Source organism: Spermophilus citellus (genome assembly GCF_964194105.1).
Source record: "Spermophilus citellus genome assembly, chromosome: 14".
Lineage (NCBI taxonomy): Eukaryota > Metazoa > Chordata > Mammalia > Rodentia > Sciuridae > Spermophilus > Spermophilus citellus.
Genome location: NC_138194.1, coordinates 79,138,399 through 79,157,258, shown reverse-complemented (window position 1 = coordinate 79,157,258; position 18,860 = coordinate 79,138,399). Strand labels below are relative to the sequence as shown.

The 18,860-nt window shown below is 32.4% G+C and overlaps 1 protein-coding gene across 3 annotated transcripts in view; it reads left to right on the top strand.

Annotated features, from left to right (window-relative positions):
- The window catches only part of CSMD3 (CUB and Sushi multiple domains 3), a gene marked incomplete at both ends in the record, with an annotated part of 1,157,568 nt that overhangs the window by 903,890 nt on the left and 234,818 nt on the right, over nucleotides 1–18,860 (top strand). For all 3 annotated transcript variants that reach the window (XM_081266797.1, XM_081266796.1, XM_081266795.1), the window contains one exon: nucleotides 5,014–5,208. In XM_081266797.1, coding sequence (XP_081122923.1) covers nucleotides 5,014–5,208 — 195 coding nt within the window. The remainder of the gene's footprint in view (nucleotides 1–5,013; nucleotides 5,209–18,860) is intronic.

The window sequence follows — 18,860 nt, the reverse complement described above, 5'->3', positions numbered from 1 at the left end:
AGTTGCTTAGGGCCTCCCTAAATTGTTGAGGTTGGCTTTGAACTCATGATCCTTCTGCCTCAGCTTCCCAAGACACTTGGATTACAGGTGTACACCACCACACCTGGCTTAAATTGAATTTTTAATGATTGAGTCCATGGATATATTGAAGGAATACTGAATTTTGCAGCATTTTTGGATTGTTTGTACTGATAATTCTGTTTCTTTATAATCTGTATGTACTTTGTTTCTTTTTCTTGACATATTTAATTCTCTGGATAAAAACTTCATTGCCCTATTAAATAGAAACAATGATAGTCATTAACCTTGTGTTATTGATGATTTTTAAAAGAACACATGGAATGTTTAACTTTTACGTATGATGGTTGCTCTTGGTCACAGTAATGTTAATAGAGAGCTAACTTTTTTATTTTTTTAGCTCTAATTGTGTCCAGGCGTACTTTGAAGTAATTAACATAAAGATCATTTACTTCCACAAGTGAAGGATTTTTGGCACAGTAAGGTTAAGTAATTTGCCCAAAGTCATATGGAGGAGCTAAAATTTGATTGAGAGTGGTTCCAGAATTCACATTCGTATCTAAAATGTTATACTAACTTGAGATATTATTTACCAGCTATAGAAGATTCACTTCACTAACCTCCTACACACATGCTAAACCACATGGATCTTAAAAACAAGGGACTCATCTGTTTACTCACTACTACACATAGAGTGGCTAGAATAGTGCCTACTCCTAGTAAATATCCATTAATTGTTTGATTTTGAGCAGCTTAAAGAATTTTTTAAAATCAATAATAATTAAATTTATAGAATAACAACATTCTTGAAATGTAAAAAAGTTGAGAGCTATATTCCTGCCCTGCATTTTATAAATGAGAAGTTTGCCTAGGGATGGATACTTATAAGGCAAGATGAAAAGTTTATGAATGGGGCTGGGGATGTGGCTCAAGCGGTAGCGCTCTCGCCAGGCATGCGTGCGGCCCGGGTTTGATCATCAGCACCACATACCAACCAAGATGTTGTGTCCGCCGAGAACTAAATAAAAAAATAAATATTAAAAATTCTCTCTCTCTCCTCTCCTCTCTCACTCTCTCTAAAAAAAAAAAAAAAAAGTTTATGAATGTAACCTGTAGAGAGAAAGAGGAAGGGAGGGAGGGAGGAAGGAAGGAAGGAAGGGAGGGAGGGAGGGAGGAAGGAAGGAAGGAAGGAAGGAAGGAAGGAAGGAAATAGAGAAACAGAAAAAAAAGAAGGAAGGATCAAACACACAAAGAAAGGAAACAGTAGGTCTGTGGAGATAGATAGATATAAGTTCTACTGCTAATTAGTATTTTGGAAAACATTTCTAGACATCTCTGGGATAAAACATACAGGGAAAGTACCTTCCTGTGATGTTCATGGCAAAAGGTGCTAAAGATAGTAGCAAGCTTTCTCTTGGAAAATAAACTTGACTTCCCCATCCTCCCTTTATATAACATTCTAGATATCCATTACTTGTATAAATATAATTGAGCTCTTGAGATAAAACCTATTTGCCATACTTTGCCCAAATAAATATCCATTCTTATTTCCCACCTTAATCAGTTACCATTATTCATTATTTCCAAAAATATATCGTTTATTTCATCATAGGAAAAGAGCCACAAACATGACTTTTAAAAAATGGTAATTATTTGTCATGTACTTTCTTTGTTCTGGTTACAGTAAATAGCCCATTTTAATGCATTGTCTCTGTCCTCCCTCAAGCAGGCACACTTCAAAATCCAATAAAAAAGCCATTATAACAGGATTGTAAGTATTTTGAAATGATGGAATTGAGGATCAGATTGTTCAAATGAGTTGTGCAAGCACATATAAATTAGTATTTCCACTAATGGTAAAGACAAAGAAAAATATAAAAGAATGGGCAGAAAGAAATATATACTTACCCCATTAAATACTTCTGCCTCCTTCATCTTCCATGGTAACTACTACTCATCATCCTCAGTCACTAAACCAATGCCAACTGAAAATTCCACACAAGGTCTTATTTTTACTTTTAAAAATACTTCTTTTCAGCAATACTTACCAAATTCAACATAATTAATTCTCTGAGCTGATCTTCAAAGTCTCTTGTCTGTGGAAAAATTTTATGGCTCAATTCAGATTCACTAAGGTCTATTTTTGTTCTTATCAGTTTCCCTATTTTCTATCTTTTCTTAGTCCTTTTTGCTCCAAAATGCAGGGTAATTTACACAGAAAGAACATTTATTTCTTACAGTTATGGAGACTTGGGAATCTAATACTAAGATGCCCGCATCTGGCAAGGGCCCTCTTGCTACATCATTCCAGGACAGAAGACATCAGGGTCAGAAAAGATAAGCAAGAGCATCAGCAAGGGAGGAAAAAAAGTTACTTCTATAATATTGTCACTATCCAGATAACTAACTCACTCCAATGACAACTACATTAGTATAGTCATGAAGGTAGAGGCAGCATGACATAATCACCTTTTCTTAGGTCCCACCTCACAACACTGCTCCATTGGGGATTAAGTTTCCAACACATTAACTTTGGGATACACATTTAAGCTATGGTGTATCCTTATTTTGAGAAATATTTTCTCTTTATATATCTAGTTTCTTAAAGCTAAAAAATTGGTAGTGATGTTTATAACTGTCACATAGAGACAAACATCTCTTATTTTCAAGATTAAATGTGGATCCCTAAAATAAACTGAGAAGACCTAGTGAGTAAAACATGTCCCTTTTGTCTAATACTATATACCTTGCTTTACTGTTCTTTTTTTTTTTTTTTTTCTTTTCTTTTTTGGTACTGGGGATTGAACTCAGGGGCACTCGACCACTGAGCCACATCCCCAGCCCTATTTTGTATTTTATTTAGGAACAGGGTCTCACTGAGTTGCTTAGCCCCTTGCTGGATTTTTTTTTTTATTTCAGTATTTTTGGTGTGCAATTGATTGATTCCGTGGATATGGAACTAACGGAAAGAGAACTGATTCAAGAAGCAATTTTTAGAGTATAATATATGGGATGTAAATTTTGTGAATGTATATATCTATATACTTGTGCTTAAGAAAGGATTAAGTCATTGAGCTTAGATTTAAAACTTGGGAATTGGGGTATCCAACTTCCACACCCTAGAACACTACCTCCCCTGGTGCAGGCCACTCCCTGCCACCTAATCAGTTCCTCATTTTCTCTCCATGCTCACTTTAATTGCTGTTCTTCAGGAAGTTTCCTGAATGCTCCTTTATGCAATGTTCATCAGTTGCAATTATTTATTTAATAAAGTTCTTTTCTTAATAGGCTATTAACTCCACAAGAGTCAGGATATCTTGTGATTAACTATTTGCTAATTTCCAGAGTGAATTAGATCAGATAGTGAGCTCTCAATGATTTTTAGGAAGGAAGGAATGAAAGAAGAAAAGGAAGGAAGTGAACATTTGTCATTCCCCTGATAATCTATAAAAACAATTTAAATGTCTGATTCCATCATTTCCTTTTTTAGTTAAATTGGGAGGATCATATATACTGTTCTTCCTAAAGTGTAGCTTCCAGGTTTCTCATGGAATATAAAAGAACCTTAAACACTTTGCAAACTTTTATGAATGGAAGAAATAAATTATTTCTGTTGCAAGTCATCAAAATTTGGTATATTATAATTATGTTTTTTACTAGCCAAATACCAAGAAATTGTTACCTTAAATTCTGATTGTTCCATGATTCAGATTCAGAGTTGCACTCATCTCCTGATTTCTCATTAATACAGGATAAATCCTGATGTAGAAAATCACATTTGGTACTATGAATTTATTGTGATGGCCCTTACATTATACATTGATTATTCCTTAAGCAATCTATACTAAAATAATAATAAAAACAATTAAATGGAAATAATCTCAAGCATCATCCATACCCATTAACATCCTATTCCAAAAAACGATGCACTAATCTTCCTATTTCTCTCTCTCTGTCTCTCTCTCTCTCTATATATATATATATTTTTTTTTTTTCCGAAAAGTTCTTAAGTCCCTAGTTTATTTTTAGGTACACAGTTTCCTTTTTGTGAATGGACTTTGTATTTCTATTTGTTTGTTACTGCTAGCTTTGAAAATACCTGGTATTTGCATAGACTATCTATCCAAAAAGACCATACATTGAATTTTGTAAAGGTTGTAAAGGTTAAAATGGGGCTACCTCTAATAGAAATGTGGGGAATGACAAGAGGAAATAAGAAGATGCTGGGGATGTGGCTCAAGCGGTATCGAGCTCGCCTGGCATGCGTGCGGCCCGGGTTCGATCCTTAGCACCACATACAAACAAAGATGTTGTGTCTGCTGAAAACTAAAAAATAAATATTAAAAAAATTCTCTCTCTCTCTCTCTCAAAAAAAAAAAAAAGAACAGTTGCAGAGTAGAGAAACAGAATCCTTTACATTCCTCCTAATGTGAAATTAACCAAGTGCAATACAAGCAGCAGATACACTATTAGGTTCAGTAATGTGGTATAGATACATGTTACTAAGGAGGAAGATCATTTAAATAAACAAATGTTAGGGGAAGCCCTGCTTTTTTTCCCAAAGTAATTAATTTCAATATTTATGTATGGATTATAGCATGTAATTATGTATGTTTAACTATGTAGCTTAGATATGAATTTATATATATATTTATAGTTGGACATAATACCTTTATTTTATTTATTTTTATGTGGTGCTGAGGATCCAACCTAGCACCTCACTTGTGTTAGGCAAACACTTTACTGCTGAGCCACATCCCCAGCCCTTAGGTACTAATTTTAATGGGGAAAAAAACTGAATAATTTTACTTACTAATCAATGTGAATTATCAGAATTCCAAATATGCTTAGGGTCTACTTTGTACAATGAGCCCTCAGAGATAGAAAAGGTGCTGATGCTTCCCTTGCAGTTTAGAGAAAGAAATGAACATATTCTAAAGGTTTCATAGAAAATATTATTTTAAAGCAATTAATTTTTATCAAAACTATTCACAGCAAAACTCCGGGAGTCCTGCTTTGATCCAGGCAACATAATGAATGGTACCAGACTTGGGATGGATTATAAGTTAGGATCAACAGTCACCTATTACTGTGATGCTGGCTATGTTCTTCAAGGTTATTCGACACTCACCTGTATTATGGGAGATGATGGAAGACCTGGATGGAACAGAGCTCTACCCAGTTGTCATGGTAAGAAACATACTTTTTTTTCCTGCTGAAAATTGCTTTTAGCCAATCTTTTCCTCTTTTTTTCTTTTATTAAAAAGAATCAAGAAATGTTTAAATCAATACCTGTATTTTTTTTAAGTTAACCACTTCACATAAACCTACAAGCATGATAAAGGCAATGAAGAGATTTTATTGAGGACTTAAAAAATTGAAATCAATACAAAAAATAGTTTTAGCAAAGTACTTATTTTACCAGGTGTCTCTAAAGCCATGTGCCTATTAACAGTAGGCAAGCTCTTTCAGAACAGGTGTTATTTCCTGTTGTGTTCATTTGTGTACCTTCAGGACTTAAGAGCTGTGCCTAAAATATTAGGTGTCCAGAAAATACTGGTCAAGCAAATGAAGAGTAAACACACTGAAGTTGGAGTTTCAATAGATTTAGATAAATTCAGTAACTTAAAGATTATCAAGAATTGGTGATTAATCTTCATTTGAAATAAGGATATAAAAGAATATACATTTCTCCTAAGAGCTGGGTGTCTAAAGGAGAATTAATACTGCAATATTTAAAAATAATACACTTGTATATAACTTTATATATGGATATAGTGCAAAAGAACATTGTAGGAAGGAGATAAACAGTGATATCATTGTAAAAGTTTACCACAGACACCCTCATTCTTGAATGATCCTAATACGTTGTGCAAAACTGACACAGAGATATCATCTAGGGAAGATTTTCCAAATTATGGTCAACAGCAGTGAGTCATAAAATCAATTCATTGTGTCATAATTAATATTTTTACAATAGACATATAATTGAATCACATAAAATTAAAATTAAATTTAAAATGAAATAAAAAGAGAAAAAATTATAAGTCAAAGAACAAGGCAATGACAAATAATCTTTTGTGAAAGTTTTTTCAGTTGCATATACAGTGATAACTAAAAATATGCATATACTCACATGTATACATGTGTACACACATTCACGTGTATGTTTTTGTGTCTTTGCATTAGGTCATGATATAACACATATTTCTCATTATGAATTTCAGTAAAAAATCAACAACAACCCTAATTTGATAGTTATAAGTGTGGATTTTAAGTGTCTGATATACATGGTAATTTTTCCTAATTGTAAAATATATTCACTCAGAATTATTTTTGCATGATTTTGATTTACGTGTCATTTAACCTGAGATCATTTTCTCTTATCTCTAAAATGGAGATAAATGAAATTCTTTACTTCAAAATATTATAAGAAATAAAGAAATGGTGGATAGATACTAAATTTTTTCACCAATTATCAGAACAGCTAAGTTAATTCTTAACTTTCATTCATGATTTCATCTATCAAAAGATAAAGAGAATAAAAAGAGAAATAACTATATTGGGCTTAAATCTTCTAAAGAGAAAAATCATTGATAACAGGGAATTAAGGTTTTTTAAAAAATATTTTTTAGTTATAGATGGATGCAATATCTTTATTTCATTTATTCATTTTTTTATGTGGTGCTGAGGATCAAACCCAGTGCCTCCCATGTGCGAGGAAAGCGCTCTGCCACTGAGCCACAACCCCAGCCCCATATAACACGGAATTAAGTTTTAAGGAATATGGGGAAAGGATGATCATATTGTCTTAGAATTTAGAGCCATACGAAAGAAAAATTGCTTTTAGCCAAAAAAAATTCAAAAGTTGAGAAAGCATTTTTCAAAAGTTGCCATTAGTAATCACTTGAAATTTCTTGAAAAATTTCCAGATCCACCTGTGAAATAATCAAAAGTTGTGATGAGGAAACACTAAAGGATACAGAAAACTACATATCAACAAGATAGTTGTTGGTCACTGGGATCAATGTTAAGTATATGACTTTCAATGGCAGGTGAGAAAGGCAGAAGCAGGAATCTCATGTGCATTCACTAGAATAAGCCTAATTAACAATCCTACTCCTTCCCAGTAGGCCTATATATTGGTAGAAAGGTCAGTTATAGATTTCATGTCAATTTTGGTATAAATGTACCACTACATATATAAATAATCCTAAAACAAAAAATGTCATAGATTCAATTCTGCCCAATTTAGTATATTTAATGTTCATTGAAGTCATGTCTATAATCAGTTATTATTTAATAGGTTATTATGAAGATATGGTTGGTAAACAACACATATAAAGGACATAGTCTAGTTTCTGACAAATGTTGAAATATTAGCACATTGGAGGTGTGCTTTTCAGTAGAGTTCTAGAATCAGCCAATTGCCAGAAACATGCTCTGCACTTGACATTGGGTGTTATGTTTTAGTTGAACAAGTGCATTTCTGTTATTTTAACAAAAATCAAATATGATTTATCTGTGTTAATATATTGAATATACACATTAGCTCAGTCTTAAAAACCTTTCTTAGGAAAATTTTTTTTATCATTAGATAAGCTAGATATCACTTGAGTTTTAACCAAAATGAAAAGATTCTATGGATATTAAACAAAATTTGTTCAATGGATTCCTTAAGTCATTAGAAAGAAGCTTAAGATAAATTTGTGAACCCTGAATGACAATTTCTAGTGTTACTGGGGGAAAATGTTTGTTTTAAAAATAAATATATTTAATCACAAGCAGTAGCTGGAGAAAAAAAAAAAGGAAAAAGAAAAGGCCAGGGTCAGCTCTGTGCTCTTATTCAATTATTTATTTAGTATATCTAATCATGAGTTAAACTTACGTAATTTGTAAGATTGTTGGGAAATTATATTAAATAACTAACTCTAGCACTTGCTTCTGTGGTTATTATTGTCACACAATAGGTAGAGCTTAATACATTTAGTTTCCTAATTAGCATCATACATATCTAATTGTTTTTCCTCACAGTAATTATATATAGGACTGGCTGACTTTCACCTATAAAAATTCATTACTTTAAAAGACAACATTAGTGTTTGATACATGTGTAAGAGAGTCAGAAGAATTTCTTGTGCATAAAGACAAATTATTTTAAGATAAATTTTACAGTTTATCTATATAAAATATTTGTATGATTATAAGAAAATACACGAAATGTTTTATTTTTAATGCAGTGGTCATCTGCCTCACTCCTATTCTGTGTTTCACTAGAAGCTGATTCTTCTAATAATTTCTATTTGCCATTTATGGTCCCATCATGAGTACACATGACATATAAAACTGAATAATAGCTACTGATTTCATGATGTAAAAGATAATTATATCACATCCACAGCTCCTCTCTTCAGTATTCCAGAGTTACATTCTTTTTGGTTATTTTATCGATTGCTTTTGTCATTTGTTGATATGTTTATTTCTCTATATCTAATTTTATCAATGTTTGAGACTTTGGTGGCTGGACCCCTACATATTTTTGTGATCTTATCCTACAATAGGAATCCCAATAAGGTCTCTAAGAATATGGCCAGGAAATTTTGACTGATTAGTAGGCTTTGCTTTAAAATACTTAAGTAAGGAGGTGGCTATTACACTGTGAATCCTGAATGCCAAATAAGGGAAAGATCTTTGTTTGTTTATTTTATTTTTGTATTGCTGGGGGATTGAACCAAGGACCTTGAACTATTTATGTTTTAATGTAAAAGTCAACAGCAACATGACCAGTGTCTGCAAACTCTATGTACACAACTACAGTTTGCTTTTTCTTTGACCATTCTTAGTTTTACTCTAGAAAAGTGTAAGCTATGTGAGGTCATGAGCTACATATTCCTGTATACAAACTTCTTTGTAAAGATTTGTTAACTTGAACTGACCATAAGAATGTACAGTTTGACTATTTTTGAAGATACATTTTTATCAATGTTTAGGATTAAGTGTACATTTTAAATCTGGAAAAAATATTTAAAGAGCTTAAGTTGGACACTAGAAGGTTATATTTATCAAAAGCAGATCCAAAATGATTGCATCCTGTCATAAGTCCTGCTCAGTGGTGAGGAACCCTAGAGTGCATTTCAGGAGAATGTCACTTTTCTTAAAAGATACCAGAACAGCATATCTGTAACAACATTTTATTTTACAGTTTTAAAAATTTATTAGAAAATACTATTTTTTTTTGGCTTGGAAAAGTATTTGCTGAAAATCTGTTTATTTGTTAATAGATATTAAAGTAGAAGTCATATCATTTTATCTATAACTTAACTCAGTATTAGGTAAAGGCAATAAAACACAAATGTGACAGATTTCATATATACTTTCACTTCAAGAAAGTCCCTCCTCAACACTGTTGATTACATTTCTAAGAGATACATTTGGCGGGGAAGATGTATTCAAACCATAGCATTTTGTTGAATATTTTACAAACAGAGGCGTGACATCAAGAATAAAAGATGAACCTGAAGGTTTTTCACTTATTTTTGACATCCTACTTCATCCTTTTCCTTACTATTCTTTATTTATTTCATTTAATAGTTCAGCTAAGCCCTCACTCAAAAACCCAGCTATCTTTTATCTCTTAGCGTCTCTCCTGTTTTTTTCCCTTCCTTTGATCTCTATACAGTACCTGTGGACACAACAGAGTGATCTTTAACATATATACATCAGATTGTATCAGTATTTACTCAAAATCCACCAACGGCTTCTCAAATCATAATAAACCACAAAGCTTTATTTTTTCTGCCTGTATACAACCCCAGCGTCTTTACTGTCTTCTCCCTTTACCACACTCCTTGAATAACACTGACCTCCTTGATGTTTCTTCAGTGTACTGGTCATACTTCTGATTCACAGCTTCTACACTTGCTACTCTTGGAATATTTTTTACCTCAGGTCTCTAGCTGGCTAGTTCTCTCACATCCTTCAGGTTTTTGCCCACTAACCTTCTTGTTAGAAAAACAAAAATTTTTATTTACATTCCCCAGTTTCACAAAGTTTCCAGGATGGAATCAATACCCATATCTAAAATTGCAACCACATATCCTTTTTTTTTTTTTTCATTGTTGGTTGTTCAAAACATTACATAGTTCTTGACATATCATATTTCACACTTTGATTCAAGTGGGTTATGAACTCCCATTTTTACCCTGTATACAGATTTCAGAATCACATCAGTTACACTTCCATTGATTTACATATTGCCATACTAGTGTCTGTTGTATGCAACCACATATCCTTGAGATAGAGTGTGCTCTGATGTATATAAAGCTCGTGTACTTTAGGGCCTCAGAACTTTAAAAGGTAAATCACAGAATTTAAGAGTACTATCCGTAGGAATATATGTGTTTTGTATTGAAAAAAAAGTTATGGCAGCATCAAGATAAAACCAATATATTGTTCTTTTTAGAAAAAAATATTTAAAAATTATACATTATAGTGGGATTCTCTGTGACATATTTGTTCATGCACATAGCATAAATTGGTTTCTTTCATTCCCCCATACTTACCCTTTCCTTTCCCTCCTCTCTCATGTACCACCTTTCTCTAATACAACCGTTGGCTTTATTAGCTTATTTCACCTTGCATGATGTTCTATAGTTTCACCCATTTTCCTGTAAATCCATAATTTCATTTTTCTTTATAATTTAGTAAATTCAATTGCATATGTGTGATATATATAAACACATATACAATCATATTTTCTTTATCCATTTATTTTTTGAGAGACACTTAGCAGCATAATTCATAATAGCCAAATTATAGAAACAATATGATATTATTAATCCTTTCCATTACAGTAGCATACAGTAACCATTGAATTGATAGGCAATTATAAGACCTTAAGAATGAACATACTTGGCCTGTTAAAGAACCACTAGCTTGCAAAGTTTCCAAAGAAGTGATCATATGACATTTGTTCATTGCTTTTTCTTACATGCACTTTCCAAAGTACCACTTATGTTCCTGTAAGTATTAGGCATTAAAACATGAATTCTACATAGTCCTTATCCTGAAAGAGCTTACAATCTAATGAGACACAGACAGGAAGGTCTATTGTTAACAATAAAATAGAATACTATTTTGAGTGTAGTGGAGGGGCATCTAACAAGTAACAAAAAGCCTTTATATCTCAGGGTAACTCCCTAAAGTGGGAACTATTAATATTATCATTTCAAAACAAGGAAGACAAGACAGAGAGAGATTCATTTACTTGTTTATATATATCTCACACATTCATAGTTCTAGAGTGAAGGAGCCCATATCTGACAGGGACCATTTTACTGTATGATTCCCTGCAGAAGGGCAAGAGGGCATGAGAGACAAAGACAGAGAAGAATGTAAAGGGTCTGAACACATCCTTTATCAGGAACTCAATTCTAAAATAAATAACCTATCACTATGATAAGAGCACTAATCTATTGATGAGGGCAATATCTTATGACCCAATCATTTTATGAAAGTTCCTCCTCTCAACACTGTTGATTAAATTTCTAAGACATTTGGGTGATGTATTCAAACCATAGCAGTTTGTTAAATATTTTACAAACAGAGGCATGGCATCAATAATAAGAGATGAAATTGAAGGTTTTCCACTTATTTTTTGACATCCTACTTCAGACTAAGTATGGGAATTAACATAAATTGCTACAAAAATCTGATACAATTCTTCACCTGAAATGCATTTTTACATTTCATCTCAAAGGCAGTTTTGGGCAGAATACTAAGGCCTTAATAAATACATTCTGCTTGTGCTAGCACTGTTCTTTTGAAAATCTATAATACTATTTTCAATACCTTCATTTCATTTGTGCTGATATAAGTCATGGATGATGGAAAAAAAATAACTCAGCCACTGATGACCTCTAAATTTGCTCAACTTACATAAACACAAATATGCTGTGATTAGACTTCCACTAGTCATCTGGCACTGTTCTCTATTTACCATCCAACTACATGTGGAGTGATAAAAGCATTTAAGAGGAGAGCACTCTTATTCTATCAACTGAAAAGAAAAGCTTTGAAACAAAAAAAAAACCCAAAAATGAAAAGTCAATTTTATAATTATAGCTTTCCCACTGCAGAATACTCTGTAATTAACAAACTCATATAACCTGTAATTTTAATAAAACCATATTATTTGTGTATGTAAAGAAGTAAATAACTGAGCTTTTATTATCAGATCTTCTATTTAAATGGATGACTTGCCTAAAATACTTATTTCAAGTATCTTTGAGATATACAAATATCTTTTGAGATATGAAAAAGTCTGGAGATCCCTTCCGTTATAAATACATATGGAGATTAGTCTAACATACTGAGATATTTAGCATTTGATGTCATTTAAATGTGTGATATAATTAAATAATATAAATTAAAGATTCATAAAACAGAGGTCCAGAGGTAAATTAATTCTGAGTGTCATCAAATATGTGTGCCTTTTACCAGCACATAGTAAATTAATTCACAGATATAATACACAGATTATGTATCAGAACCATGTTCTATAGTAAAGTATATGTGTTTTGTATTGAAAAAAAGTTACGGCAGCATCAGGATAAAACCTAAGTACATTTCATTTTCATGTAATAGAGGAAAAACTATTATTTAAAAGGAAACAAGAAGGAAAGCTAATGTTATTGAGCACCTGCTATTTTCCAGACACTCTTACATACATTATCTCTCCAGTTGGCGTCAAGCATGCTAGTCTAGAGAATCATTAACATTGTTATAAATAAATTCCTGCTGCTATGGATTCTGGAGTATACAATGTAGAAGTATGCAATCTGATTGCAAATCAGCATTTATAATTCAAAACACATTATCATGTAACCACTGTCTTAAGCCTCCTATTTAAACCATGACACAAGATCCCTTATTGTACTAAAATGTCCCCAACTCTCCACTGCCATATAGTCTATATTTAAAGCAGACCTGAAATATACCTTCCTAATATATCACCAGTTTTACAGACAAATTGAAAAAAATGTATTCATACAGAAAGCTGAATCATCTCAATGATTCTCTTTTTTTTGGCTCAGAAAAGTAAAGTATATAACAGTGACTGTGTTATGGCAAGATTCAATTATATGGAGGTAATAAGACAAGAGATCTAAGGGTAGACAAGTCTTATGCTGTGAAACAAAAATCCTACTAGTAGAACTCATTCTACAAAACCTAGAAAACAATTTTAGTATTGAATACACATATCTAGAATACAATAATACATATTCCAGGCAGTCTTCAGATACTTCAAAGACTGTTCAGAATCTCACACTGAACAGCAAAGTAACAGAAAGGAAAATTAAAATTTACCATATTTCCTTGGAGACAAATTGGTGTATCTTATCTCCTGCATACCTCATGTAAAACCTTCAGTTAATTTCAGAAATATGTATTTACAGTTTCAGTGGTCAAAAGATTGGTGACTTTGCACTATAAAATCAGAAGGTCATGGGCTGGGGTTGTGGCTCAGTGGTAAAGTGCTTGCCTGGCACATGTGAGGCACTGGGTTGATCCCCAGCAGCACAATAAAAAAATAAAATAAATAAAATAAAGATATTGTGTCCATCTACAACTAAAAAAAAAAATATTTTTTAAAAAAAACCTAAAGGTCATGCTTATTATGCTTTCAAGGAGATATTCTTAAGGAAGAATGTAGGTTGTTTCCTTTCCTTAGGTTAAATAAAGAAAATTTCCCCAGTTCACATTTATGCTCCAATCAGCAAACCATTCACTTTGAGATTCCTTAGGGGGAAATATGCCTGAGAGAAGACAAAATAGAGCTCTCTGTGTAACAAGAGAATTTGGTCCCTAATCTCAAAACACAAATCTTGTGAATTAGAGGGAAGAAGAATTAGTGAATAAAGCCAAACCATATTTAGGCTGTGTTTCTAAATGGCCTCAAGCCTAAGTTCCAAACTGAATTTTAGAATCTTTCTTATTCAGATGTATTCTCTTAGTAAGAAAAAAGAATAAGAATGAAGGGGTCCTCCAACACAACTATTACTTTCCAGATCTTCTTGGATCAAAACAACAATCTCTTTAAAAAATTATTTTGGCGAGAATGAAAAAAGAATGACAAAAAGAAATAAAGGTGGTCTGGGACTGGGAGTACTATAAATAGTAGGGGGTTCTAAACTCTTTATACACACTGAAAAACCTATGGATTTCTTATTACAATTAACTTTTTAAGTGAAGAAAAAAAAAGCACATAGGCTTAAAAAGGATATCAGTTATATTCATAGATAAAGATCTAGTTAGGGAAAGTACATAAAAACTATAATTTTAAAAACACATGTTTGATGTATGTGCTTCTTAATTAGTGTATTAAATTGGAAATTCTAGCAGCAGGCCTAATAACTACTGCAATTTTCAGTAGTGATGAGCATAAAATATTTCAAGGCATCTACAACTATTATGTTAATCTAAAACTAACTGTGGTTTATATTAGTGACAAACTCCCCATTACTTATAATACTGCTGTCCTTTGTGGCTTCTATTGATAAGTAAAGGGAATGTTAAAATTCATTCAGGAAAAATATTAATTTAGGATTTAGAGAACATATAGATATTTTTCCCCCATCAATTTCACAGAACAAGGAAAAGAGCACTTGAATTATAAGGATATGAAGACTTTGGCCAGATTATACTTCCTTTTTCTAGTAGTGTTGGCTCTTGTTTTCTCCGGGACTTCTAAAGGACAAAGAGTGCAAAGAAGTAGAAGGCTGCATCCATGATGACTCAACAGCCACGCAGTGACCTCTGTACCTTGAGAGAAAGCTGAGTGGAAGTAGTGGCTTCTTCTTCCTCTGGGATGGAGTATAGAACTCTGTTCTTGATCCTTACAGAAAATGAAGAGGGAAAAATAAAAGCCATGAGCTATTCCTACTGTGGTATGGTGGTGCCCTGAATAGGGTCATATAAACATTTCTACCTCTCTCATCCATCCCCCAACCCCAAAGGTGGCAGATTGTGAACATTCTTCCTATCACTTTTTATAAGCTTTGTACCTTCCTGGGACTGATGAGGTTAGTTCATCTTCCTAAGTCCCTAGGAAAGCCTCATTATAAAGACAAAGAAAATTCTGGAATAGGTCAGGACAGTTCTTTAATTCATTTTACCTAAGCTTATATTATACACCTGATCTGACAGATAATTTCTGTTCCAGTTCCAGTGTATATTTCTCCCTCTTCCAAAGGTACTCAACCAGTAAATAAGGAAGCTGGAATTTAAAAAAAAACCTTTATTTTTCCTAACTTGACATATACTTATTGGAAATCTATATTGAGACACTAGTATGCTAGAATAAGAGGTTCAAATGGTGTGCAAAAAGACATGGAAACTTTGACTTAATAGATCCTGTAGACTAGAGAGAGACACAGGCATTGATCAAAGAGCCATACAAATAAATATATAATTACAAACTGTAATCCATGTCCTGAAAATATTTGACAAAATGGTGTACATCAGGGACTTTTAAATAATTCTGGAATTCAAGGAAGACTTTCCTGAGGAAAAGATGTTTAATAATTAGTAGGAGTTAAATTACTACAGAAGTTTTTTTTTTCCTTATCTAACATCATTTTTATGATAACATATCGATTGTTTTAAATGGTTTTTTAATAATTATAAAAACAGACTGTCATCATTAAGGAGCAGTGACTCAAAGAAATAACTAAGTGATTAAAGGAATTTTAGTTTCAAAACACCAATAATTCAACTTAAACCATTTTAAATAATTGCCTTCCCATGGATGGTTTATTGAACAATCACAGATTAGTGACTACCAGGGTATTGGGAGGAAAGGAAATGAAGTGAAAGCTCATGGGCACTGGAATTATCTGAGAGATGATGAAAACTATATGAAATTAGATAGTGTGTTGGTTATATAACTAGTTAGTATGCTAATACCACTTGGCTTTATACTTTTAAAAGGTGAATTTTATGAAATGAGAATTATATATTAATTTTAAGCATAAGGTAAAATATGAATGGCTATGTATCATAGATCACACACTCAAAACTTATTATTTGCTAACAGACTTTGTATATGTCACTATTACAGATCTATCCAGCAAATGTAGGTATTTACAGCCCTTCACTATAAACTTTTCTTTCTCTGAGATCATGCTCTCTGATGAAGATTTGGCTCAGAAAATACTGAGGGATGAAGATTATGCCTGCATAGACAGCAAAATCAATGAATGAGTCCAAGCAAGCAGTGAGGTGAAAGATGTAGAAGCTCACATACAACTAAGTTGACTTTTTGAGTCATTGAAATGTTTTATGAGACATTTATTGCCACAGTATGATGACATTTTTTAGTATCAAAATGTGTGAAATTATAACAGAATTAATTCATGAGGAATGGAGAATTATTTTGGTTTTTTTTATTTTTGGGGGGGAAATGAGGCGATAGAAAACTCATAGCAACATTATTCTTACATTTTTTCTAAATAAGTAAATATGAATGTATTGAAAATAATGCAAAGTAAAATGAAAATTAAATAAGATACTTAGTATAATGGTTTATAAATTAAAGTAGTATTAACTACCATTATGATAAAATAATATTGGAGGTTTATCATCTAAGGCAGATAAGCAAAATGAAGTACTTATGCTAATATAGAAGACATAATCAGGAGCATAAAAGGAATGGCTGGATACTTAGTTATTTTCACTAAGCTCAAGGTTTTGAACACAGAAAAAAAAAGAGTAGTAATTTTTATCTCAAAATCAATACTGGTAATAATAACTGTCTACATTCAATTTACTATCAGACAGTTTAAGGATCAGGAAAGGCTTTGTCTTTAAGAAATGCTCCATGGGAGATATAACTTTCAAACACATTCTTTACTAGGATTTATGATTTGTGACATTAAATCAGGTTATATCAGGGCATAAGTAATTTACTAGATGCATACCAGCAGTTTTGTAAGGTACAGCAGTTCTTTTGAACTGAAGGAGCCACAGGTCATATCTAGTAAATTATTGATTTAATATACCACATTACTCTTTTGTGACCTACAAGAAGTTATCACTTTTAGAAGTACCTCAGTTGCTTTCTGAGAATAATTTATACATTATATAATAATTTTCAATGTAGTATATATTTGATAATAAATTATACATTACATCGGTGAAGAGATAGATATAGAATTGTAAGTAGCCTAAGGGTTTGTGGCATGTATTATAATGTTTCTAAGACATTCAAGTAGTATCTCTTCCATATAAATGGTTTGATAGTCTTCTCTTTCACTCAGTGCTAATGTACCTTTTGTTCTTACTTGCCTTCAGTCCTCCTCCTCCTACATTCCACACCCATATCCCTGTTCAAACTACAAGTAGAAAGTCATTTTCCTCAGATGACTAGAAACCGTAAATCCTCATTCCATCTCATGCTCTGATTTCTCTGGAACTAACACATCTATCAACTGTTTCAGTGCATGTATAATTTAGGAGTAAAACAAGCATAGATCATGGATGCATTTTACTTATACAAATCAAATCATACAAATTCATTCAAAATAGAATTTTTAAAAAAAACTAAACAGAGAACAAGGAAAATACTAAAAACAATAAACTATGGATGATTTCAATCACTCAAAGAGGATATGCCTCAGACTGGTAAAATGTTAACATGGATTTGCTACTGTGAATTAGAATAGCAAATCAAGAGAGAATGTATTGGATACTGCATGAAATTTAAGTGATTTATCTAGAGTAACTTCAACTCAATCAAACATTTGTATTATATGTTAACTGGAACATTATTTTATATTACTCTGATCTTACAATCACAGTTCATTTAACCATCAAAGAGACATTTATAGAGAACCTCCTTTTTCTAAAAAGGAGGGAGAAAACATGTAAAGTTTGTGTGTTAGAAAAATCAGTAGCAGTGATATGGAATTTTGGTGATGAGTAATGCTAGGAGCTTACTAGAAGAGTCCACAAGAAAACTGTTGGGAGATGACAGATAAAGAGGCAGCAAAGATAAAGAAAAGCTGATATTCTACCTGAGAGCATAAACAGCAGAACAGTGATTGGACCCTTAGTCAGGGAGAGAGAATAAACAATAACAGCATTTTGACATTTTAAATATCTAAAATAATTTGGCTCTATATGCATCCATTAAATACAGTTCTTTGTCACAAAATCATGATTAATTATTATCAATTACACAAACATTAGAATTATTTCCAAAATGGTAACGCAATTTGGAATCATCGATTTGGCATCTTGCAAAGTGACTTCTGGGTATAATTTGTGCTATGAGATGTTGCATGGAAAGAGAATGTTCCATGGTCAAACATGTTATGAGAAAGCATGACCTTCCCCAAACCTTATTAATGTACCCGGTCATAAAAAAAAAAAAGAACAGTATTTTTTTAACCCTTGTATTTCCTACACTTACATAAACAGAATTATGTCTTCTCATAATTTATATGCTCCACAATATGCTATTAAAATATAGATTTGTGTGCCACATGTTATATCAAGAGCATGTGAGTTATCATGTTTAACATGTGATAAAGCATATACGCTGTTTAGAGAAAATTGCTGCCAGTTTGACATAGGAGCCAAATGTATAGGTGGTATATATCAAAAAGCAAAAATAAGAGTAGAGTTCAAAGTTTGGGATTGCTTTTAGCTCCAATTTTTGTTAAGATCAAAAAAGATAAAGGCTGGTCTCTTATAGCCACTAAGGTGGAATTAAAATAGAAAGTGAAAGTATGAAAAGCTATTGGAGACCAATATTAGGAGAATCAGTAAAGTTGGCCGGG